The sequence below is a fragment of the Haliotis rufescens genome, unplaced genomic scaffold, assembly GCF_023055435.1.
Source record: "Haliotis rufescens isolate VD_foot unplaced genomic scaffold, xgHalRufe1.0.p SCAF_9, whole genome shotgun sequence".
Lineage (NCBI taxonomy): Eukaryota > Metazoa > Mollusca > Gastropoda > Lepetellida > Haliotidae > Haliotis > Haliotis rufescens.
This window is the reverse complement of record NW_025964383.1, coordinates 45,590,903-45,617,692: the sequence shown is the minus strand read 5'-3', so window position 1 is coordinate 45,617,692 and position 26,790 is coordinate 45,590,903. Positions and strand designations below refer to the sequence as shown.

General features: G+C 39.0%; 1 protein-coding gene across 2 annotated transcripts; it reads right to left on the bottom strand.

Moving 5' to 3' along the window:
* Positions 1 to 433: 433 nt before the first annotated feature.
* Positions 434 to 17,350, bottom strand: LOC125377521 (protein TANC1-like). Of its 2 annotated transcripts, none has more exons than XM_048391199.1 (6): positions 17,286 to 17,350; positions 11,965 to 12,032; positions 11,444 to 11,719; positions 10,421 to 10,544; positions 10,091 to 10,104; positions 434 to 2,023 (listed from the first exon to the last, which is right to left on the bottom strand). In XM_048391199.1, the coding sequence occupies exons 1-6, from the start codon at positions 17,327 to 17,329 to the stop codon at positions 954 to 956; spliced, it is 1,596 nt and encodes a 531-aa protein (XP_048247156.1). In that variant the 5' UTR covers positions 17,330 to 17,350; the 3' UTR covers positions 434 to 953. The 2 variants fall into 2 exon arrangements, with proteins under 2 accessions (XP_048247156.1, XP_048247157.1); XM_048391200.1 differs by lacking the exon at positions 17,286 to 17,350 and adding an exon at positions 16,698 to 16,788.
* Between the last annotated feature and the right edge of the window lie 9,440 nt (positions 17,351 to 26,790).

Here is a 26,790-nt window from a genome sequence, read left to right as displayed (position 1 = left end):
CGAATGTCACAGACACGTGCACATGTAAGCTATATTATTACTAACACGAAATAGAAGTAGAAGGATATGAAAAATAAGATCAGACATGTATTAAGCCTGTATGTTGTCAGTGCTTGGTATGAGAAAATTGCATGCGAGATCGACACTGAGAAACAGTTGTTTCCAACGAGTGTCAGCACCAGACAGTAAACATAAAATTCCAAAAATGTGCTTATTTACAGATGGACACCTTATACAATCGTACCTCAAGTTGGAGTATTAGTGAAACATGTACAAGCAAGATGTCAAACCTCCGATGACGCTTCAAATTGTTGTGTAATCTCACGCAATTGGGATCGATTACCTGCATCAACCAAGTCAGCGAGCCTGAGAACCCGATTCCGTTAGTCGGCTTTTACGACAAGCATAGCACCTTTTATTGCAAGCATGGTTTCCTGAAGACCTATTCTACCCCGGAGCTTTTTCACAAGAGTTTAAGAAAGTTAAAACGTTGGCACAGGGAAATATTTCGATGTGTGTACATATTATTACATGAATTTGAACTAATTAGATTTATTTTGAGAAAAACGGTGTCTACAAATTAGGTTGACGGACTATACAGGGTAATGTAATGAACCTTTGTAATTGACTGTTCATTTCAGACAAAGGTTGTCCCAAATCGGTCGCTATGACACATGTCTCAGACTGTTAGCACTTTGGTGAAATCCTCGAGCACGTGAATGTGCTGACCAGCCTAGGAATAGAACTGGAGCGAACGGGGATTCGGACACACGATCATATGTTTCTTGCGTACCCAAAATCAAAAAGATTCTTCAATGTCATAATGAGGAGCTAATCTTTTCGCTGTGTTGTCTTTACTGTTTTGAATTACACATCAAGTTTCATCCATATTTATTCATACCAACGTCACTAATAATATGTTCTGGACATTCGTGGGCGTGTTATGTAATTCGTCATACTTCACCGTCTTTTGACGCGAGGATGTCACGCAATTTCATGTGGTGCTTGCGTTTTGCAACCATGGAAGCTTGTTCGCTCACAAGTAAGTCAAACACTGCTCCTCGTTCCCACTGTACTGCCAACACTAGCGGTGTCCTCCCTTCCTGTCCTTGGCTGTCAATGTCCACTAGGCCCTTTTGCAGGATGTGCTTCACCATTTTTACGGATCCTCCAATGCAAGCCACGTGTAGGAGGTTGTTCCCCTTGTTACAAACAAGTGTTGCATTAGCTCCTTTCGTCATAAGTAGGTCAAATACCTCCCTGCGTCCATGAAATGCTGCGAACATCAGTGGTGTTCCCCCATACTGCCCTCGGCAGTTGATGTCAATATATTTCTGTGAGAGGACATGCTCCACCATCTTCACATGTCCTCCACGGCATGCCATATGGAGTATATTGTTTCCTTCCTTATCTGTGCGTGATATGTCACTGTCTTTCTCAACAAGTAATTCAAACACATCTTTATGTCCGTACGTAGCTGCTATCATTAATGCTGTTCTTCCAAGTATGTCTCTAGTGTTGATATTTAGCTTTGCCTTATTGATGATATGTTTCACAATGTCAATGTGTCCTCCATGGCAGGCATAATGAAGGATATTGTCTCCATCATTATTGTCTATTAACAAAGCATTTTCATCCAGCAGATACTCAAACACGGTTTTCTTCCCATGACATGCAGCGCACATCAATGCGGTTCTTCCGTCGATTCTCTTTTTGTTTATAAGGGTAGGTTTAAGTAAGACTACATACTTTACTATGTCCATATTTCCCCCCACACAGGCCATGCTGAGAATGTGATCCCCGCCACGATCCTTTAGTGTCATATCACCTCCTTCTTGTTTGAGATATTCAAAGACATCGTAGTGCCCATTCAATGCTGCCAACATCAATGGTGTCAATCCATACGACCCTCGAGAGTTGGCATTTAATAAATCCTCATGCATGATCTCTTTCGCGCGGTCCAGATTCCCTTCAGCGCTGGCCTTATGTAGTGGTGAGTCAGGAATTGGCCATTTGAGTAACCCTGTGTTGAAATAAGGATAGGATAAGATATAATATTGTCCATGCGTACAGAGTGTTGTTAATAATGTCTTTCAAGCAGCTCATGTGATATGAAACTATGTTACAAAGAAAGAGTCAACAAGGAATTCGCGATTTCATAGTGACTATGCAGGTTTTTGTAATGCTTCTTGGAGCATTATTTTAGTTACATCGTGGCGTTTGAACTCAATGTGGGAGCAAGCCCATGCAGATCCTAGTTGTTTACCAAAGCAATGTGATCAGGCAAATATGTGATGCGACCTGTCACTGTCACGAAGAATGGACGCCTTTGGATAGTCATTTGTGTCTGTCGTGTTAAACGACTGGGACACCCATGTCCCCGTATGGTCATATGACGTCATTGAAATGTTTTACCCTTTACAAACAACACCTATCCCAAACTCCCTTTGAGGCTTAATATAATATCCATCATAAAGCAGTGTTTGTTTTGTGTTTCTCCCCTGTGATATCACGGGACACGTGCCATGTTCCTCCTCTGATTTTTAGATATGAAATCATCATTACTTCATATACCTTCGACTTCTGCATCATAACTCAACAGATGGCGATGGGCAGACGAATGCATTGAGGTTTATCATCTATTGTTCCATTCATTTATGCATTGCGTTAACATTAGATTAAAAAATATATGACTCTTATGTGTACAGAATATAGGCATATCCTTATCGACTTGACCAAGTATATCAACTCTTCAGTCAAATTGTTTAAAGAAAGGTAATGATATACATTTGAATACATGTATGTACTCACACACTATATATACATGTGGCTTTGTCTTTATTGCGAGTAATTTAGAGCGGATTCTCCTTTGGCAAGAATGTCAAGGCCATCCATTGAAATGGGGTAAGTAGGGAGTGTTAGGGGTCTGTGCAAAGGAGGTCCAGGGTGGTAAACCTCCTCTTGGCTAAGCAAAAAGCTTATTTAGTGACAAACGCAAAGGACTTAATGAATCGCACTGAAATATACCTCTTCTAATAAAAATGGGTTCTGAAGTCACTATCGTCCCGTGGAAATACATGTTAAGTTGATTTGAGCATAAATGCATCAACGACTTCAGTAAACAAGTAGCCTCTAGGGGATAACAATACTTTTCAGTGACTTCCAAACCCATCTACGCATTCTCGCTGAGCATATCTATGCCTGTATGTGTTAACTTAACATTTAGCTATGTATAACGGCAGAGGCACAAGCAGTGTCAGTCCCAACCCCCGAAGATGTATATACCAGACCCCTGCAACTGTGGCCACCAGTACATTGGAGAAACCCTCAGACCCCTCAACACCAGACTCAAAGAACATCAGATCTCTGTCAATAAACTAGACCTGAAATCCGCTATTTCCGAACAAATCCTCGAGAACCAGGACCATAACATCATGTTGGAAGCCACCAAAGGCTTGTGTACCACTAACAACAACTGGCGACAGAGAAAAATGAAAAAAACACACAGACATCATGAGACATCAGCCAGCCATGAACCGTGACCAGGGAACATATGTGTCTAGTGCTTGGGACTTATTTCTTGGATCTTTGTCAGTGCCTATTATCTAGCTGGCTTCCATTGCTTATTCTATTTCCTTTACCTATCGGTGCTAATTACCCCCGGCCCCCCGCTTCCCCATTGTCCATTGCTCTGTACCTATCAGTGTTACTTAGTCCTGGCTTCCAGCTGTCCATAACTATCAGCGCTAATTACTTTTAAGTGGTGGCCTTCAGTGTGTAGTTCTAATTGCCTTTCTGCGCAAATTATCATTTGACCTCCCTTGTTAAGTTTCCACCTTTGTTGTCTTTTTACTTTTGATGTTCTTACATGTACACACACACACACACACACACACATATATATATATATATATATATATATATATATATATATCTTCTGCGTTGTGACAAGACAGGGGCCCAGTTAAATTATCACCAATTATGTCATAACCTAAGGGAGATAATATATATATATATATCTTCTGCGTTGTGACAAGACAGGGGCCCAGTTAAATTATCACCAATTATGTCATAACCTAAGGGAGATACAAAACAACGTGAATGTCATCCCCTGGCCGGCTCGCTCCCCTGATCTCTCACCAATCGAGCACATGTGGGATGAGATGGTTCGGCGCCTTCGACGTCAACCACGAATTCCACAGACACTCCAGAAACTTCGAAACAAGCTCAAGCAGATATGGACAGATATCCCACAGGACGCCTGGTCAATTCCATGAGACGAAGATGTGTTGCTTGCATCGCAACCAGAGGTGGACACACACGCTATTGATTTGTAAATTGATATTTTGGCATGTTCATGGTTGTTTTTATGAAATCACGCATTTTCTGAAGTCAGTATGGCAAGTTAAACCATTTAAACACTTACATGAGTCTTTTATCTGCTGCCAACCGAAATTGTTTCAGATTTGGTAAAAAACATAACTTTGCATTATTCGTATTCAATGTCACAGGAACTTTTGTTCTTCAGTATATGTAACAAAGGGATGGATATACATTTTATAAAAGCTAACAAAAGTATATTTGATATATTATTCATGAAAAGTAAATATACATATATAATGGATTCTCATAACAATATCAAGTACCAGTTTATGATCACACAAGTCAGAAGTTCCCTTGACCCATCAAGAAATCGCAAAATCATACACTTATGAACGAACACAAGCAAGTTTCGCAGCATAGAAACGATGAAAATCAAGTGTAAACCTAGAGAAAACACACATCACCTGATGTGTCACCCGACCCAGACTCGACATCTCCACAACCACAAATAACACTTTGATGTGTGTATACCTAAATTACCTTCATGCTCATTATTACATTTTCAGAAGCGGATACGTAATATCTAAGAGAATTTACCACGCCTTGTGAGTAACACAACGATGGGGTACGTCCCTGTAGTTTCTCAAATCGGTTGCCGAGTGGAAACGTACTGGGGGGAAAATATTCTCTTTGATTTTCTTCCCATCCGAATACAACATAACTGCCATATTTTATTGATAAGTAACTGGATTTTGTATTTCACAAGCACCAGCACCCGCCGAAAAAACCCGTCTCCATTTGAAAAAGAAACGATAGATCACTCCATTGATGTGTTCCATGTTTGAAACCAATTATTGCTTTAGGCCTATATATATTCAATAGATAATTGGTTGTAGGTTTGTTTGGACAACCATTCATAGAAAATAGCATTGCAAACTTGCAAGGAAACGTTTTATCCTCCATTATGAGGCCATAATTAATAAAAATCAAATGTGAAAAATATGAGCCGATTTAAGGAATAAAATAAATTAGATACTTGTGATATGTGTATTGTTTTGCCTCTAAAACTAATAGGTTAATGCTATTTTGTCGATATTTGAAGGCTCTTGGTTACATACGTTTCCCAACTCATACCAAGATTAAGGCTGAGAAAAACGGATCTTTAAATATATACAACATAATCTGAAAATATGTCAACATCAATATAATCTTATGCTCTGAACAAATTGACAAAAAATGTTTGGGATTAATCAAATCTTAAAAATAGGTAACAAGAAAGTGAACTGAAATACATGTATACACATGATGCATCGAGGCGAGGTCAACCTTCAAGTGCGGATTTATGTATGACGTCACCTGTGTTTGTAAAGGGGTGCATTTTGAGTCGAACGGGAGCATGAGGATGAAATGTTTACTTTACTGTTGTTGAAAGTAAAGCTTATCGACAGTTATGGAAAACGACCGACATATGAACCCTCCCATGGTTCTAGCAAACTGGGAATATGACTGATTTATGAATATGTTGCTTGTGTTTGGATAATCGCAAACCAATTCGACAATGTTGAATGGTCCGGTGGGGATTGAAGGTAGTGTTCGGAATCTTGTGTGTTTCGTGTTAACTTTTAACGTCAGGGTGTGTTATATTTGGAGTTTGGGATGTGTCGCGTGTGCTGTAATACTTTGCTGAGCTGGTGTTTCTTGTCACCTGAGATGGACCTATTGTATGGCCTAATGTCAGCTTCATTTCTGTGCCCCGTCCTTCCTGATGTTCCGCCGCTGCTTGGTCTAGAATGCTCGGAGAAGGTCGGCCAACTCAGAAACCGGAATGGTAATTCGTCTACGGATATTTTCTCGTCTCCGATGACCAGTCGGTTAAGTATATTATATATAAACATGTAGGCAAGTTGTTGTTTTTGGTGTGTGTTTTTTAAATTTTAAGTTTCTTTCCTTACCTTGTTATGTCTTATTTTTTTTAAAAGCTAGATTAATTTTATTTGGCTTACCATTGAACATTTTCAGAGGCTATTAAGACAATGTTTTTTCATGTAGATTTGCTGTGTCTTGGTTTCTCAAAATCTTGTAGGTATTTTTTCTGATACGATTGTGAATCGAGTTTTAGTTTGGAATTGATCAGGAGCAGTCGCTTTGATCAGTGTCTGCGACCACATCTGAGCAGGGTAGAACATAGTGTTCATTTGCAATTGTCTTGGTGCTAGATTCCTCTTATTTCCGAAAACAAGGCATCAAAGTTGGTATCGCTCAAAACAATTTTTCGTTCACCTCAGTAATTGTGCAGTATTTATTACGTTATTTGTAGTGAAAGATAGCCATTCCATATCCAATTCATGTTACCATAAGGAAAATCCATTTTGTTTCATGTAGCAGCTAGACGACATCAAACACAGATGACATCAAAAGTCAGATGAAATGTTACAAGACCAGGCAAAAATACTAAATTAATTATCTTGCTGATAAGTGCAGGGATTAAAAAGAAAATAGAAAAACGAGTTGATTGTAAACACCGATCGATAATTCGGAGAAAACCATGAAAGTAGTTCAAGCAAAAGTTCACACGACCAATTTCACAAAAAAAATGTTCCAATCGTGTGAACTTGTCTGTCCATTCACAGGTGTGGCAACTCCAAATTACAGATAACGTGACTACCATTCAGCCAATCAGCATGAAACAGTGTAAACTTTAAAGTATTAAAGTATTTTCGCGTGAACGTGCCCTTTAAGAGCCAGGCCACATTCAGCAAATCAAATTATATCATTCTTTCGATACAAAAGAGCACATTTGAAAACGTTTTGTTACATTGTCGCGCTTGTAGTATTTTTTTATTTTCAATATTTTGATAAAGCGCTACAACGCGACAATGCGACATTTAATCAAAATTATCACGTCACATTGTCGGGCTATCATTAGTTAAATTAACTGCGTATTTTTATAATATTTATACAAAACATGATTTTTCATCAATGAGGACTGCGCCCAGGGATCGAAGTCAATCACAACAATAACGCAAGCATATGTCCGTACAGAGGGATCTTAGCTGAAGTTTGATGTATTACGAATCGGAATCAAATAAAGCAAAGACATTATTGTAAAATACGCTCTTAATTTACAGGAGGCTCTGTAATCGCCACTTCGTCAAAAAAGGTTGGTTGGTTTGTTGTTTAACGCCGCACTCAGCAATATTCCAGCTATATGTCGGCGGTCTGTAAATAATCGAGTCTGGATCCAATGATTATAATAATATCATGAGCATAGATCCACGCAATTGGGATCGATGACATGCATCAACCAAGTCAGCGAGCCTGACCACCCGATCCAGTTAGTCGCCTCTTACGACAAGGTCAAAAAGGGATATCCTTTGTGAGTGAGTGGATATTTTTTTATCGCCGCATTGAACAGTATCTTCGTAATGTCACGGCGTATAGGCTTGATGTGGGAGTAAAGCCGGAAGTGATGTAGATCCAAAAGAAAAACATGAACAGGATGAACCGGCAATTCGATCATAAGTCTCTGGCACGGCCAGACGCCACTATGCACAGCGAATTCATCGGTTGAGAGAGTAGGTGAGTTTGATGTACCGCCGATTTGAACAATATTTCAGTTATTTCACAGAGTATCAGCATCCCTAAGTGATGTGTGTGCTGGGATTTGGACCAAAGGTCATAGTTTTATATATTATTATGCGTCTAGAAGACACAACTCTGAACAGCGACTTTGGGCCGTCTAAAATGATAAGGCCAACCGTGTGCCCTCATCAATCTGATGAGATCTGATGAGATCAGTAAATAGAGATGCAAAGAATTTATAAAAAAACGCTACAGACAATTACGACAGATGAAATAGTTTCTAAAGCAACGATGGAATGATGAGAAAAACAACCCACATTGCCATTGGTACTTTTGTTTTAGAAACCATTGGCGTATAACAATTAACTCACTTGCAGTAAACTACATGTGTACACCATTAATAAACAAGCATGACAATGCAACAATGCGACATTATGAGAATAAAAACAAGTTTTTTCATGCTTATTGAGTTTGTTTACTGTGCTAAAAAGGTAGGGGATATTATGCTTTGTGGTGAAACTACTGGAAAACACTGGAGACAATATGATTTGGTTGATTAGTTTTGTTTGTTGGTTTGTTGTTTAACGCCGCACTCAGCAATATTACAGCTATATGACGGCGGTCTGTATATAATCGAGTCTGGACCAGACAGTCCAGTGCTTAATAGCATGAGCATCGATCCACGCAATTGGGATCGATGACATACATCAACCAAGTCAGCGAGCAGACCATCCGATCCCGTTAGTCGCCTCTTACGACAAGCATAGTCGCCTTTTACGGCAAGCATTGGTTGACAATATGAAAGGGATTAATGTCGCAAAAACATTCCCGACACTATATTAAACACATTTAATCAAGAAGGAAGCAACAGGATTGATCATGCTACCTTTGCAACGTGCTGAACGTTTACGTGTCACATGCATGTTGCAGGTGGGCTCACGTTATAATATTGTTGCATGTTTCTCCATCTAACATCAACACATTACACCAAATACATAACGTCAATGATCGACGCCGCTCTTGACTATCAATTGCAACTTCAGTCAGGGACAGATTACTAGTATAAACGATGACAATAAGAAATCGGTTGCAAACTGCCACTCACATAAGGGACCGGTTGCAATAGGCAACTGGTGTAATAGCGCATACCCTGACGGTGCGAAATCGACTGCACAGGTGGCATATACAAATACGTCCACGTGTCAGTGTCATCCCACAAGTTACTGCACGTCATTTGAATGAGAGACGTCAGTGGTGTAGGGAACGCCAGCACTGGGATAATCGACTTTATGCTTATGTCATGTTTTCTGAGGAATCGAGGTTCACTTTTGACATCAACAACAGAAGGAATCGAGTTTTGAGACGTCCCAATGAGCGTTTTATGGGCTCAATTTTGTCCATGGCGGAGTCACAGATCAATACTAACGGGACAACATCATAGCATCACCAGTTAATGGCATTTGCACAACGTAATGGCCAACATCTCATCTTTGAAGATGTTATAAATGAACCGTTATGCATGTGCTCATCGCATCAGGATTATGACTCATTCATCCAGCAGCAAAACAGCCATGTCCTGCCATGGCCCCAACTCTGTCCTGACCTTTACCCCGTTAAACCCATTGGCAGACGTGTACGTCAACGTCAAAATCAATTCCCCTCTTCTAACGAAGTCGCAGTTGCTTTTAGAGATGAGTCGAACAACACAAACAACCCGAGCCAAGCTGACATCAGAAGCATGCCTCGAAGAATTCGTGCATGTTTTATTCGTTATTAGCGACGCTGTCTGCAAAATGCAAAATTCGAATTTGACACCCGACCTATTTAACGAAGTGTTCTGCAACCATCTCATTACATAAACTTTTCGAAACCAACTCGATCTAATCCTCCTCAGAAATGATCACATGATATCCATTTTCCAGTACCATGTTGATGAGAATATATATCTTGATGATTCCCAATATCCTCTACTTTTGCTATAGTTTTTGTTATATTATATTATTACATTGAACTCAAATTGATCACGTAGTTGGTTGTAGATCTATGAATGAATGGAACGTAATGTATCACTACTCTCACAATAAATAGTGTTATTGAGCTAATCACATTAATGGAAGGTGACTATGTAACCTCACTCCAGTTTGAGCAATAACGTAGAAAATTCAATTCAAAGTGTTACACTTACTATTTTTCCTTTGACTGAAAAGGAAATAAATCATCAAATTAAACTAATTACATGAACAAACACTTATTATATTTCAGATGCAAGAAGATGCAAGCATGTTGCAATTGCATCTCTATGTACTGTTACTACCGCATAGTTACCAGTTACATTGATTAATTACAAGTGCAAGCAATCACATACAAACAAAAACTAAACATGTTGCTGGGATAATTAGTTCTTGTTTATTGGATATGCTTTGGGATATGTTTAGCTTGTAACAGTTTCAGGTGCGACCGACATACATAAGCCCACTGAAAGCATTTATATACATTGAGAGATGCCAATGCTTACCCTCCGATACCGATTTGAACCATGAAGAATAGCAACACAAAAATGAAGCCAATAACAGGGACGAGTATCTTCCATAGAGGTGTTGTGTTGTCATTCCCCTTGGTTTCATGTTCTTCCCCTGAAACTATACACATATAATCAGGTTATAATTCTGTAAGACCTCACTGCTTTTGGTGGTTATTACAAGATCGATAATAGCATTTGTGTCATTATAAAGAGATGTTTCGTTCATCTCTTCTCAACTGCACTTCCTTGTGCCCCTGGTTAATTCAAGAGTAACCATGGATACTGATGCAATCATACTGTATAAAGACTTAAGTCCGATGTGTTTTAAATAGCATCTGCAAAATGTATTGTATATGGGGAGAATATACTTGGATCGTTACACAACAAGCTGACAATTTTTCATGGTAATGCCCGTTCGCACATAGACGGAACCAAGACGCAAAAATGGCCACAAGACAGGCCGAGTCGGCATTTGGCTTTTCCCGGAATAACACGAGTTGGTCTTGCAAGACAAAATTCATCAACATACATCTGTTGATAATATACTATAGAAATGTACGGCTTCTGCTGATTTGAACTCATTTTGTATCCTGGCCCTGTGCAAAACAAAACATATTCAGTTTTAACATAAGGGCCACATATGCCACTGTTCACTTACTCAATTTTGATTCAGTGTTGAAGTGTCATTACAAAACATTTTGTTTTTAAAATAAGGGGATTCGTCATGTGTCAACTTAGTACTTTTACCTGCGCGTTGCCATGTATTTAACCTATGGCCAGCGGAATTAACTACACTCCTAACGATCAGGGAGATAATCCGTAAAATATCTGACAAGTTCTTGCAAATAATGGCTGGAACATTACGGCAGGTTCCTGGTGACTCTTCTTCAATACCCTGAGAAACAAATTCATATTATGCCATGACATACTTTTGTCACTTGAATTCAAAATGGCGGCTTTGGAGAACACGAACACATATGTTGTGTGATCAGTTTAATTACATTTTCTAATTCATACTTTCACAAAAGTTCCCCTTTTCGCCATCTTTACAGCCTCTTGTACACACTTCATCTTGGTGATTGCAGGTGTAGTTGATACAGTTCTTGCTGCATTCTTTATTGCATGTATCATCATACCAGCCTGGAATGCATCCTTCAGAACAACTTCCACTGGTCCTGTCACAGTGAATAATGCCCAGATCAGGTGATATCCTACAGTGATCAGAGCAGTTTTTGTCACATCCATCTCCATATTTGCCCCATGGACAGTTTTGGTCAGCTCTGACATTCCATACTGCAACATACACAATGTAATATAAGAAAATATATAAGCAAGGCTATTTTCTTACTGACTATATTTTCAAAAATATAGTTCAAATAACCATCCAAACAATGACTGTCTATATTCTACTAAAACAATCATGAGTAATTGTAGTTTAGTTTCAAGCAAAGAACCTGTAAACTTTCCTTTCATGCACATATTAAGTTGAGTTAAGTACTCAAATTATAACAAATGTATTTTTGAATAGATATACTCACCCAGCATGATTAGTAGTACGTGACACATCAACATGTCTGAATATGTAGACTGTTCTTTCGTCATGCGTCTGTAATTATACATTAAACATCCTAGAGATGACTACATACATGCTATTGAGCTCTGAAGACTGAAGCCACCATACGAATGACTTGTTTGATAGGCATTACTTATAAGTTGACGGATAGCAAAGTAGACACAATTTATGGATGACAACTTCTTTAACACAGTAAAGGCGACGTTCCTGTTTAGATCCTTATACCGTTGTCAAGCAAGACTGAATGGGGGACATTGTACAGTATATATTAAGTAGGTGGAGGATTAACAGTAGAGGATTAACAGTTACAACAATTGCATACATGTAAGTAACAGAAAGATAATACTGTCTCAACATAATGGACAGAGAACACATAGGTGGAAGTCAGTGGGACACGAGGCCTTTATTGGACCAGGACCAGATTTGTAAAAGCTTCTAGGCATCTGACTATACCCTTTACTTACATTTTGCTCACCTTTTTAATCTCATTTGTGATAGTGACAGATTCCCCAATTGCTGGGATGAGGGTACTATACGTCCTCTCTTCAAGTCAAGTCAAGTCTGCCGATGTAGTTCTCTCATAGACTCAATATTTAAAGTATTTAGGTCTACTTCGAACAGCCGTCTACACAATTGGTATAATAATAATAATATTATTAATGAACAGCAAGCTGGATTTAGGGTTCAATACTCCACTACTGATAACATTTGTTCATTACAGGTTATTTAAAAAAGATACATTGGTAAGAAAAGAGGCAGATTTTACTGCCCCTTCACTGACAATTCAAAGGCATTTGACTCTAAGACATGTTCTCCTGCACTGCACAAGTTTTGGAAATAATCACGCCAATGTATAATGATTTATCTGTTTGTGTTAGAACCCTTAAAGGTATATAATTGAGTGTTTTACCTGTAACATTAGCACCCGTCAGGGATGTGTTTTAAGTGCACAAATAATTATTATCTCAATAAACAATTTCATGTACCCTTATGGACAGAGAGGGTGGTCAAGGTATTACTGTTACCTCTTCTACTATTGGTTTGTGCTCCCTTATGATGATGTTGATGTCTCAGCAATGCCCGACACCTGTTCACAACTGCAGTTTCAAGTTACTGTACTTGAAAGTCTTTTTGTAAAACATACTGGCTTGAAAGTAAATTTGAATAAAACTAAGACATGGGCAACATTAATAAGAAATATTCAGTTTAAATGTGGATTTGGATTCGCTTTGAAAAAGGGGAAAAAAGCAGCCTTCAATGCACTTTTTAAGCAAAGATTACACGATAATCTCTTTCAGTCATGGCAAGCATCCTCACCCCCAAATCATAAGCGTTTTCACTATAACCAGATTATATCACTTTCAAATCTTGAAAAGTATTTAAGCATAGGTGATCTTCCACAACATTTGAGGAAATCCTATTCCAGATTTTGATGTTGCAATGTTAAGCTTGCTGTTGAGACACTGGCAGATAATGGAAATATAATTGATAATGAAAGATATTGGATGTCATGCAAGCTTAAAGTGTTTTTTTGCTGTTGAAGATGAATTGCACACTTTCTATGAATGTCACTCCTTCTCTGAATTACGAATCAAGTTAATTGTAACATATTTCAGTAAATATACTGCAATTAACAATATTATTTCTATCATGCAGAGTAAGAACAGTGATGTTATCAGAAATGTCAGTCTCTTCCCATATCATGTACTTATCAAAAGAAACACTCAATTGTAAATATGATATAACTGAGAGAAGTGAGAAATATTTTCATTAACAGCATATCATAATAAAAACAAAAATATAAATAAAAGAAATGGCAATCACTTAAATCCATTTTGATATTTAATAGGGTTAATTAGAGCATTATGTATAAACAAGGGTTATGAATGGATGGCTTACTACCATGATGACATTTCAATTTAGATAAAAAAATAGACACTATATTGAGAACTTGATATCAAAGACTTGATATATTGGTATTGTCTTAATTTTAAATATCAGAAAATGTTATACACACACATTATATACATACACACATATTCATGGGTACCTCATGTTCTCATCATATGAATAATAAACGTTACTACATGGCCTGCTGTAAGATCAGTAGGCAAAACGGAATTTGAAAAAAACCATAAAAGTTTATAGATTAAAACGCAACTTTTAAACAGTAGTCGACATTATAAAAAAAAACACACTTAAAATTATATAATAGTATTCACTTCAAAATGCAAAAACAAATTTCTAATTTACAGATAAATGATACCCGCTCATTTTTGAAAATGTTACCTCAAAAGATAATATTAAATAAAATAAACATTGCACAGTGCAGATATCTAGTAATTTAAAGAGAAAAAAAGAGATAAACATATTAAATTCATTTGTGTGGGAATTTGAAAAATAAGCTTACGAATACGGAAACATAAAAAGCAGGTTAAATACTTTTTATAGAATTAAGAATGAGCTTTATTTGGTACAATCAGCTGATTATTGTCAACGTATAGTGGATGCAGACATTGCAATGTTAATACAATCATCATTATATAATTATAGATATTGAAAAAAGGTATTGTTGATTGTTCATAACATCAAAAATTGTAGTACCCATGAATACGTGTGTAAATATATAATGTATGTGTGAGCTTTTTTCTGTCTTAAAAACATATAATTTTCTAGTATCTTGAATTAATTAAAACGTACGAGCTTTCAGTGTGGATATGTGTGTTAGAATAGTTTGGTTTCTCGTGAAACAAACATACACCTTGAATTGAATTAATCATTCCGTGACAAAATAAAGAACAGTGATATACCCGTCTATAAAAATAAAAGATTCAAGACCTAAATATATTGAATGGCTATCGATCTCGAGAAAAGGCTTAACAATCACTGACTCTGTCGCCCAAGCACAGACATGAGCGTGGAGCATGCTACCCTCGCGTTTCAGGAAAAGCACTTTGATAATAATGCAAAAAGGGGTATAAAAAGTGGCAATTATCAATTATTGTTTAACCAGCACAGTCACGTTACCATGGCACTCAGTTAGCTGCAAGGGGCACTCCATTTGCAATTTATTGACTTCCATGACGCACGTATGTCATACAGAGCCACTGAAGAGACTTTGATTGGCTTTGATGCATGGTTCGACTGCATATGGATCTGATCACGTGACAACGTATCCATGGTCTGATGAAAGCAGCTGCAGATTATTGCTGCATGTCACACATTAGAAAATGCGTGTTTGGTAACACAGAAACACTGCGTATACACCGATGAACATTGTACCAACAGTCCCTTATAGTGGAGGCTGTTAACTGGTCAAGCATTTTATCCAATATATATATATATATATATACATCTGTGCGTCTGTTATGGCCATTATCAGACGTCAGAAGGATTTGATATTCATCATACCCTCTTGTGTCATATATCTGTGTCAGCTTGGAGAAGAATGGAACAACTGAACATGTTGCTACATTATAATAGGTTGAAATGAAACCTAGGGATAACTATATTGATGAAGATTTGCACTTACCTATATATTAGGTAACGCGATACGCCATAAGCCGATGACAATGCTGAGTGTGTGTTGTTTTTTGTTTACACCGTCACTAAGGTGATAACGACTTTAACTCTTGTTGCAAATAATCACTCCAAGACAAGCGCTGGCTCCGAGGAATATGTTGCTTACTTGCAGAAAACAAACCATCAAGAAATGACCGTATGAAGCTTGATACTTGATAAAATATTAAAAAACTATTCTGCACATGCTTATTATATAATGCAGGAAATACTGAGCTTACTTCTGTATGTTCGATTCCGAGTATTTGTAAACTGTTAGGTGCGAATATTGAGTCACAAATGTGGTACAGCATGTCATTTAAAATAATCTCCACATTTCACGGCATTGTTTCGACATTTTTGCGATATCATTACGCTATTTTCCCCGGCACTGTCACAAACGTATCGACAATATTTTGCAATTCATGTGAAAGAACTTATGAACTCGGGATCGAATCCTGAGGCGCCCCGATTATGTTTCAGATTTGTAGGCACAATGCCCGTATTCGTGGGCTTCACCAAACTGGTAAACGTCCGAGACCTGCATCACTTCATCACAATCTGTGAAAATAACTGTTATACCGTTCAAGGCGGCGTTGACCCTTACTCACTCGCTCGCAGAGTAACAACGTTTCAACAGCTTAAACCAGGATCCATTCATTTTTTCCTGCATCCTGATTGCTTTTTTATAAGGTGGAAGAGACAATGATTCCACGAGCTCGGGCATGGTGCTGACATGCCTCAACGGAAACTCGGGGAGACCTGCGCTACAGAGGACTTGGCCACCCACGCCCCCTTGGAAGACTTGATAGAGTTTAAGAAGATGGTAAAATAACATGAGAACACTAGTGTAGTAGACTCTTTATAAATACAAAGAGAAATTGTCTTTACAAATTTACACTCCTATTATGGGTAAGATGGGATATTTCAAAGCTGATGTTTTAGGATCAGTAGTGCGTAATACTGTCAAGATATTTTAAACATTCATTCATTCAGTCATACTGCGTATGAGTCATTCAGTCATACTGCGTATGAGTCTCCCACTAAGGATTTGAGGGAGTCTGTCCTACTCCTCTTGCCATGCCTGGCCAAGTTCAGGAAACGTCAGATAATGTCTAAAGAACAAGAAACTTACGTTACCTGTAGCGTATATGGCTGTCGATTTGTTTTTCTGTCTAGATTCGTAATTCAAAGCAGTGTAAATTCTTCCGAAGTAAACAACTGGGGAAAAAATGGCAATATACTTGTAATTTATTCATATGACGTATGAACTTTGCTACTAGCCAAGTTCAAGGCTGTTGGAATTTTCCACATGAAAGCGTAAAAGACACCGCTGTCAGTGAGGTCGGAATGGACCCGGAACCGAGAGAGAGGATGAGCGCGCCGCCTAGCGGCGATGGTGGCTGCTAGTGTAAGTTTCCCTAAGACCGAGAACGGGTGTTTGATTGTAAAGATGTGTAACTTTCCCTAAGACCGAAAACGGGTGTTGGATCGTGAAGAGAGAGTCACCAGAGCGTGAGGCACGGTAACGGTATAACGAGACAGCGGTGGCACTATAGCGCGGTAATTGAGCGGATGGTAGAGCTCGGGCTGCGCCCGGTAAACTGCATTGTTGCCAACGTTTTTGGTGGCATATGATACAATACGTTTCAACTGTTTACTGTACATATTAGTTTGACAAGAGTAAGATCGCCAAACGTGTGTCACGTCAGCAGGTGAAAGTCTTACCTGGCCAGGTGAGGTGAGTCAGCATCACCAGGTCTGTGTGTCATATCCCAAGCTCCTCACCGCGATAGCCCTTTCGCTCTCTATATAGGGCCCGCAAGTCTGGCGAAGCCCTACTTCCGGTGCCAGCATTTCCGGTGACATGCCTATACTCGCGACCGCCAAAGCTCACTCTGTAGACGGTACCAAGTAAACTACCACGCTTGGTTGTCACCGCTGTTGACAGTCGTAAAGGTTTACTTATTTCAGAATAACATGATCGGTTATTTGTAATTACTGTCAGGTTTATCGGTTCCTGACTGACAACTGACAACCATTGGACCGAAGGTATGTGTTCTTTTCTCTACCTTTAAAATAATTTTGACAACCAGTGGTACTATCGTTCAGACGTGTATTTATGGCTCAGTGGACAGTGTTTTATGATTACGGAGGATGTTTCACATGCTTCTGTGATGTAATATTATTTATGAAGATGTAACTACTAATAGGTAGGCCATTTTACACAACTTACCATGGTATTCTGGTATCTGACAGCACGAGCAGTGTCATGGAAGCCGTGCCTTTGACAGGTTGAATAGGCATTAAATTAGGCAAGATTTGGAGGGTGAAATTTGGAAAATCTATGCTATGAATATATTTTTAAACGTGAAATTCATTTTAGTATATTGTATTTATTTATGTTTTTAGTAATTATAGTACTTAATAACCCAGTCATTAGTTTGGAACTTAAAATTTAATATGCTCTATATTTGGTCATATTTACCATGTTTACTCTGTCACACACCTTTAATTAAGTACATAATATTCCATTAAGAAATTTGTTAGTTTTGAGAAGAAACTTACTTATAAAATTAAATGTGAATAGATATAATAATGCAGATGTACTATTTCTTGCACTTTGGTAGTTTGCACCATAAGATTACTCTCACCTACATGTACTGAATGACTGTATGGAAGTGCGGATGTCAGAAATCAATAAGAAAGATTCAAAAGATCCCCCCCCCCCCCCCCCCCCCCCTAAAAAAATAAAAAAAATAATAATAAAAAAAATGTTTTTGCGAAATAATTAAAAAATGAGAGAAAATGAATGATTTCCTCTACTTTGGATGAATGACAGTCACAGACAGATAGATAGATTGCCAGATAGATTTTCTTAGCCCTGCCTGTAAATATATTGATCCCAAAAATAATTATCCAAATTGAATAAAATAAAGGTCTTCTCATCAACATGCACCAAAAAAGAATATATGGGAGAATAAACATAATAACTAATAGTGCCACAAATCACTCAACAGTTAATCAAAAAACCATGAAGGCAAGTCAATACATTATATTGATTACCATAATCTAGTATTTGAAATAAATATATCAAACCCTAGCCTGTAAAACACACATACCCCTTTATTTCGAAATACATTTGTATATGCATTAGCATAGTTATATTAAAAGTATGTAAGTCAAATTGTTTTATTTTCCTCGCATATTTTAATGAAAGACCTCTTAGTCTCAGGTGGTTTCAGGTTTGTCCAACAAGTAACTGCTGTTAGTATTCGATATGAATATTCACAGTGATATACTTAAATTATTTATCAAATTGTGTAAACATTATTTGTTAAGTCAAGTGATGAATAGAACTGGTGTTGGACAATGGTAATCTTACACTGTGAATGTACTTGATGTCTAGTTCTATGTTGTTGCAGAACATGAATGGGGTTTTTCGTGGTCATACAGGAGTGAATTTCTGCTGTACAGCAACCAAAAGATGAAGCAGCATCCAGCATGCAGCAACTTCAAGTCAGAAGTGGCCAAAATGCAAGACAAATACACTGAATTATGGTGGCGATCACCAATGACATGTCCTACATTAAGAAAGATACTTACTAATAAATGAAGTGTAATGTTATTCTGAGCGAAGAAATAAAAGTGTTACACCTCGTCAGCAATATAATTGTTATAACACTGCAGACTGTGATTGATAGCAGGGTCAAGATTAAAATATAAATTTTGATGAACGGTAGAGTTTTTTAAATTAATAGTTCTGGTTGTGAGGCTCAATTAAAACAAGTAAAAATAATTGCCACAAGTCCAAAACATTAATAGATTCAACTTATCACTCAGTCAACACTGATGAACACAATTTAGTGCATCCATATTGACTTGAGGCAGAGATAGAAACAATTGCACCTATTTTTCATATTTTTGTGTATTTCAAATATTCTGCCAATAAATAAATAAAGTCAAATAAATGAGGTAACTGTTATTTCACATGTTCCGCTATCCATTTGGACCAATCTGTTTTAAGAATACTGGTCAAGAAATGTTAATGTTTATTGGCTATTGTTTTATGAATCACTGTAATTTGTATGCTGGACCCTAAAACAGCGATGCAAAAACAAGACATGTTGATATTTCAACAAAGAATTCATTTCAAAAAGCAACAACTGCTATGCCATTGGTTAAGTTAAATTTTCATTGGTAAGCATCTGTTGTATTTTCTTGGAAAATTTTGACCCATAAACTGGAAATTCATTATCACACATTCCATGTGCATTGTTATGATATTATATTCAATATCAATCCAGTATCATGGCTGATACCAGAAATATTTTAAAAACTTCTTTTGTATGGCATTATCTCAGACAAAAAACAATAAATAAGTTTCAGATCTATTCAGTAATTTTATTCAAAGGTCATGAGTATTAAACATTCATGGCAAATATTCCCAAATGCCAAGCCTGAACAAATAAATGTGCCAGCATGCACTATTACTGGTGTCAGTATCTAGATTCACACTGCACGTTATGAGAGAGTCCCAAGATGTTCTGCAACACCATGTTGATGACAAGTAGGTCCTGTTCCAGCAAGTGTCCAGTGTATATGGTGTATTCTAATGGTCACAGACATCATTTACAGAGCCAATACTTCAGCAAAACGTTCAGATAGAACTTTAATATGTTTACACCTGCTTACACAACAAGAGTTGTTCTTTCATAGGCAATGTAATGCTTGACCACAAAATATTCCCAGAAATCTGAAGATATGTTATAGTCCGAGATGCTCTTGAGGTGCAGTTATGCTTGCCATCAAGGTAATTCTGGTGATCCATATGCATCTACTCGTGAGTAAGATGAGGAAATCTTTCCCCCCTCAAACAAGGAAATATGGTCCAACTGCAAAAGATAAATAACACTTATGAGATCATATAATATATACTTCTAAAATACCAACCATTTCTTACATTGCCTACATCAAGATATAATTAATAAATTAAGCATGTACATTGTAACTTCAACTGAATATGATAAACCAATGCTAAATGGGGTTGTAATGATCAAGTCTATTCACATCATACAGAATACATTTAAGTGAGGTCACTTTTTAGAGATCTTAAAAACAAACACTGCAAGGATTTAATCATCATTATTTACAAATTAGATTAATATTTTTTTTGTTTGAATCAAACCTGATTTTTCAGTGCACATAACACTATCATCGTGATATTGGCACATATCCTTATTTTTTAACACAGGCACCCCCATAAATCTCCTTGCACAACATTAAGTATTGACAAAATTTGCGTTGCCAACATGCACATGATAGGCCTTCTTTAAATATGACTATAGTTTGTGTCATCTCCCCTGGACCTACATGTACAAATATAATTCTGTGACGTTCCATATCAGAGCTGAACATTTATTATTGGAAAAGGCTCAGGATAGATGTAATGAAAATTTGCCATAACATTGTATGGTGCATAAACCGAGAGCATATTGCAAATACCTTCAGAACGTATGTTATATGTTCGCTTTTCAACGCCATCACCATTGTACGGGTGATGATGAACCGATCAGTATTGACTTATCAACACAATAACAATTATACCAACTTGTCAGAAGTGTGCAAAAAGTGAAAACTTACCTCAATATTTATGAATGGGAAGCGGCCAGTTTGACATCGACCATTGTACGTCTTGACAACACTGCAACTGCTTTGACAAGCCAACACTTGCTATTCATGTTCCCCATCTCAAGTGTTTTAATGCCTGTGACAGTGTCATGGTTTTCTTAGTTACACCTGCGAGTTCCAAATATGATTCGCTGGGCCCTGTCCTACGTGACACTGCTGTCGCCATTGCAGCGGGACGTTGTTTGTCACCGGAAGTACTAAATAACGTTAGGTCTCGCGTAGTCCCGTGACCTACTTACACCCCCTATTATCGCTGCATCCAGTCAAACCTCTGTGATAGGTGATAACAGCCATGCTTAGGGTTGAACTCGCAACCGACTGTTTTCAAACAAGTGATGACTACCGTGACGCCGAATTCTCTTACCCCTGCTAAATTGTTTTCTTTGTTTATAAATTTGAATTTCTATTTCATTTTAATTATCATATAATTAGTATAGTAAGAATCCAACAGATACACCAGGGCAGTTTACACACGCGGCTCCTTATGGACCTACACATCACACATCCCCCATTTTGACAATCATACTTTGCATGTGAAATAAGCATTAAGACAGACCCCAGCGTCACGTGCATCGTCGGATTCCAGAAATGAGGAGGCGTCTGGCGGCAGTCGTTCGCGTGCAGGGTGATTTTACCAAGTCTTGCATCTGCATTGACTTATCATGCCGTCAACCAGTTGGAAGCAGTTCAGTATTTATTGTGCGACAATAGTAATTTCCAAACAAGTCAGAGTAAATGTCACTGTTATCCCGGAATCATTTTTGCACATGGACGTACGCAAATTGAATCATTCATTCATTCATTCATTAGTGAGAGTTACGTCTGTGTGTCTGTCAGTGTCTGTCTGTCTGTCAACACCATACCAGTACTTGTGGATTGTCATCATCATCTCCGTACTCGTGGGTTTTCATCATCATCCCCGTACTCTCGGGTTGTCATCATCATCCCCGTACTCGTGGGTTTTCATCATCGCCCCCGTACTCGTGGGTTGTCAACATCATCCCCGTACTCGTGGGTTGTCAACACCATAACAGTACTTGTGGATTGTCATCATCTTCCCCGTACTCATTGGTTGTCATCATCCCCGTACTCGTGGGTTGTCAACATCATCCCCGTAATCGTGGGTTGTCAACATCATCCCCCGTACTCGTGGGTTGTCATCATCATCTCCGTACTCGTGTGTTGTCATCATCCCCCGTAATCGTGTGTTGTCAACATCATCCCCGTAATCGTGGGTTGTCAACATCATCCCCCGTACTCGTGGGTTGTCATCATCATCTCCGTAATCGTGGGTTGTCATCATCATCCCCGTACTCGTGGGTTGTCAACATCATCCCCGTACTCGTGTGTTGTCATCATCATCCCCGTACTCGTGTGTTGTCATCATCATCCCCGTACTCGTGGGTTGTCATCATCATCCCCGTACTCGTGGGTTGTCAACATCATCCCCGTACTCGTGGGTTGTCATCATCATCCCCGTACTCGTGTGTTGTCATCATCATCCCCGTACTCGTGGGTTGTCATCATCATCCCCGTACTCGTGTGTTGTCATCATCATCCCCGTACTCGTGGGTTGTCATCATCATCCCCGTACTCGTGGGTTGTCAACATCATCCCCGTACTCGTGGGTTGTCAACATCATCCCCGTACTCGTGGGTTGTCAACATCATCCCCGTACTCGTGGGTTGTCATCATCATCCCCGTACTCGTGGGTTGTCATCATCATCCCCGTACTCGTGTGTTGTCATCATCATCCCCGTACTCGTGGGTTGTCATCATCATCCCCGTACTCGTGGGTTGTCATCATCATCCCCGTACTCGTGGGTTGTCATCATCATCCCCGTACTCGTGTGTTGTCATCATCATCCCCGTACTCGTGGGTTGTCATCATCATCCCCGTACTCGTGGGTTGTCAACATCATCCCCGTACTCGTGGGTTGTCATCATCATCCCCGTACTCGTGGGTTGTCATCATCTTCCCCGTACTCGTGGGTTGTCACCATCATCTCCGTACTCGTGGGTTGTCAACATCATCCCCCGTACTCGTGGGTTGTCATCATCTTCCCCGTACTCTTGGGTTGTCACCATCATCTCCGTACTCGTGGGTTGTCAACATCATCCCCCGTACTCGTGGGTTGTCATCATCTTCCCCGTACTCGTGGGTTGTCAACATCATCCCCCGTACTCGTGGGTTGTCAACATCATACCCGTACTCGTGGGTTGTCAACACCATACCAGTACTTGTGGATTGTCATCATCATCCCCGTACTCATTGGTTGTCATCATACCCGTACTCGTGGGTTGTCATCATCTTCCCCGTACTCCTGGGTTGTCAACATCATCCCCGTACTCGTGGGTTGTCAACATCATCCCCCGTACTCGTGGGTTGTCAACATCATCCCCGTACTCGTGGGTTGTCAACATCATACCCGTACTCGTGGGTTGTCAACATCATCCCCCGTAATTGTGGGTTGTCTCCACCAATCCCGTACAATGTGGGTTGTCTCCACCAATATTTACATTCTGCTACATTTATGCGACCTCTATCTAGTTCATGCCCTGCGAAGAGCGAGTTCCTCACTGCGACATAGTAGTATCTATAGATTATCTATGGCTCATCAGGTGTGACTTTACAGATGTTATTTACTATAGATAAAAAATTAACAGTTGAAACAGTTTTTTCCCGACGAACTTTAGAAAATGGTTTGTGAGATCAGTCATATCAAATTTGAGATGCACAGTAGGAAATATTACATATTAGTCATCCAACGCACATTGGCTATGGCAAAATTCAATGTAATAAGGAAATAGGTCATATGGTCAAGTTTCATGTATCTTCATGGGCCGAACTTTACAACTCGCCGGTTGTTAACAACACTAAGCAGATGCCAGAGACTGAACATACTACACAAATCATTCTTTAACTTTCTTGATTAGCTTTTGTTTATTCATGCTCCAGTATATTTATTTTCCGATGGTGCATTTTCCATGCATTATACAGGAATTACCAATGTACTATCTAGGCATTATACAAGTATTACCAATGTATTATCTAGGCATTATACTCGTATTACCAATGTATTATCTAGGCATTAGTTATGTATTACCTATGGCTCATCAGACGTATTATTACCAATACTTTTTACTTTAGAAATCAAACTGAAATGCAAATGTGACATTTTCCACAAAGGACCTGCTCCAGTATATTATATTTCCTGATGACCAGGAAGATGGCACATAGCTAAAGAATATTTAATCATCCACATGAAACGGACATGTTTTCACGAATCGCGCATTTCACAAGGCCTCAACGCCGCCAAAGCTTTAAAACAATGCGCAGTTACATGACCAGTTCATCCGTTTTCATGTATAATTTCCTTGTTAAGTACTACTGACAAAATGACAGATGGGACTGTGGGCTGTGATCCTTGCAAAAAACGGTTACATTCAACGTTCCGCGAATGAACTATGGAATTGAAAAGGGATACGTGCTTGGCAATACTACTGCATGGTCTCTTTGACAAACAATGACAACAACGTCTACACTAGATTCCTAGTTGCTGCAGCATCATAGCTAGGTGTTCTGTTTTCAAACCATTCGTCTATATTCAAATAACACATATGTTCACAATGAAGTGTCTCCTTCCATGACAAGGTACAACTTGTATACAGGGCAAGGTTTCCCATTCCACAGGATGATTCCTGACACCTCGCACGGCGAGGCCTTCCTGTTTATTTCATTTTAGCCATCCTGAGATGGTTGTGTGAAAGTGACTCTGGTGGTTTAACCTCAGTATAATGGTTACTCTATGCAACTACTGAAGGGTCACCCGTTAGTATGCAAGTTGAAAATAAATAAACCAAGATCACACGATAATCCAAACAACATGAGAACATGGACACATAATACAGAAGCAGCTAGACACTGACCAAAGAATGCGGTCAAATGTAACAAATGTTATAGTGGGGATAACACTTTCTAGTGTAGATCACGTACTTTGTGTACCCTCCTGACATTATAGATTGGCACGGATCCGATGGCCGAAAGCTACGTGATCTAGCCTACCAGTTGTCAGACTTCCAAATCCGAGATGGGACTTAAACCAAATAAATGATAAACATCTGTACTCTACTAAGAAAGTGTAATCCCAAATATAACTGTCACTGACCAAACCGTCTTGTATGTAAGACGTGTGTTTGTCGTAACACTGGTCCCTGGTCACATTAGCGTCAGAGTGAGCACAACCAAGTGTCAGATGTGCAGGGGCAGGTTGTGGCATGGACACATTTTGTCGAACCTCATAAACAATAGCAGGGGACAGGGTGCACCTGTAACGGTGCGTCGAATTCTGAGTCGATTTGAAACTCGTACCGGAGCTATTGGATCGGAACGCTCCAGTCGGGTGAAAGTCAAACTCAGGAGCACGTTATGAGCTCTGGAACTGTTACACATGCTCAGAGACCAGGAGTAGGATCGGTACCTTGTTAACATGTCTTGCATTATGATGTCCACCAAAAGAAGCTGCCTCCTTTCTGCTTGTCGGTCTCTGCAGCCACTAATTCGTACAACACTGTAACCATGATTTAGCCAAGCTAGTTTTGCTGCGATGTCATCAGCGTTAAAATAAACGTTAGCTCTGTTCTAGAGAGTAGATTCAGTTTGTTTTTCCGTGATGGTACATTTGTGAAGACCATGCGTCATTATACAGGTGCCCCGACCTTTTTAATACCATAAGAGCTGTGTCCCGAACACAGTCTCGATAACTCACGTAGTTTCAATTATTTCAGCGTTTCAATGTAAAATGAACTATTTGTCCTCCAAATTGTTATGATCGTTCACCGAACATTGCATATATCCTGTTTGCATGTTTAGAAGTTTCAGTATAGAACCTTTCTATTTTCTTTGTTTTCGGTCTTGCTTTAACGGTATATAGTATAAGTAGTAGTAGTGGTGGTGGTGGTGGTGGTGGTGGTAGTGGCCGTAGTAATAGTGGTAGTAGTACTAGTGGTACTGGTGGTGGTAGTGGAGGTGACAGTGGTAGTAGCAGTATTAGTGGTAGTAGCAGTAGCGGTAGTGGTGGTGTGGTGTAAGTAGTAGTAGTGGTCGTCTTAGTAGTAGTGGTATTGGTGGTAGTAGCAGTAGTAGTAGTAGTAGTAGTAGTAGTAGTGGTAGTGGTTGTAATAATATTAGCTTCACTCCGCAGGAGGCTTAACTCATGTTTGTAATAGCTGCCCCCGTGTGCAGTGTACATGGTGTGTTCTATACAACCCACACCTACACATACCACACCGGCAGTTGACCAGTAAATCTGTGTCTCAATAGAAAGTTATGTAGCACAAATTCATGGAGGATAGACGGTCACAGTGACCCTATCTCTAAGCTGTGTGGATGTTTATGTGCTTCTCACAAACAAAACGCCCTTTCCAAAATCATATGAATTCGCTCTTTATCCACTAAGTCCTTGTTTCTGGTGTTGTCTCATGGCCATTGCGTCAGTGTAATTTAAAGCTGTATTCGCAATTTGAAAGCCTTGCCACAGTC

Excerpts from the sequence above, each read along its gene's own strand:
- LOC125377521 (XM_048391199.1), bottom strand. The coding sequence starts at position 17,329 with ATGACACACAGACCTGGTGATGCTGACTCACCTCACCTGGCCAG. Across the intron at positions 12,033-17,285 it reads GACTCACCTCACCTGGCCAG|ACGCATGACGAAAGAACAGT; the intron begins GTAAGACTTTCA and ends GTATAATTACAG. Across the intron at positions 11,720-11,964 it reads CGTACTACTAATCATGCTGG|TATGGAATGTCAGAGCTGAC; the intron begins GTGAGTATATCT and ends TGTATGTTGCAG.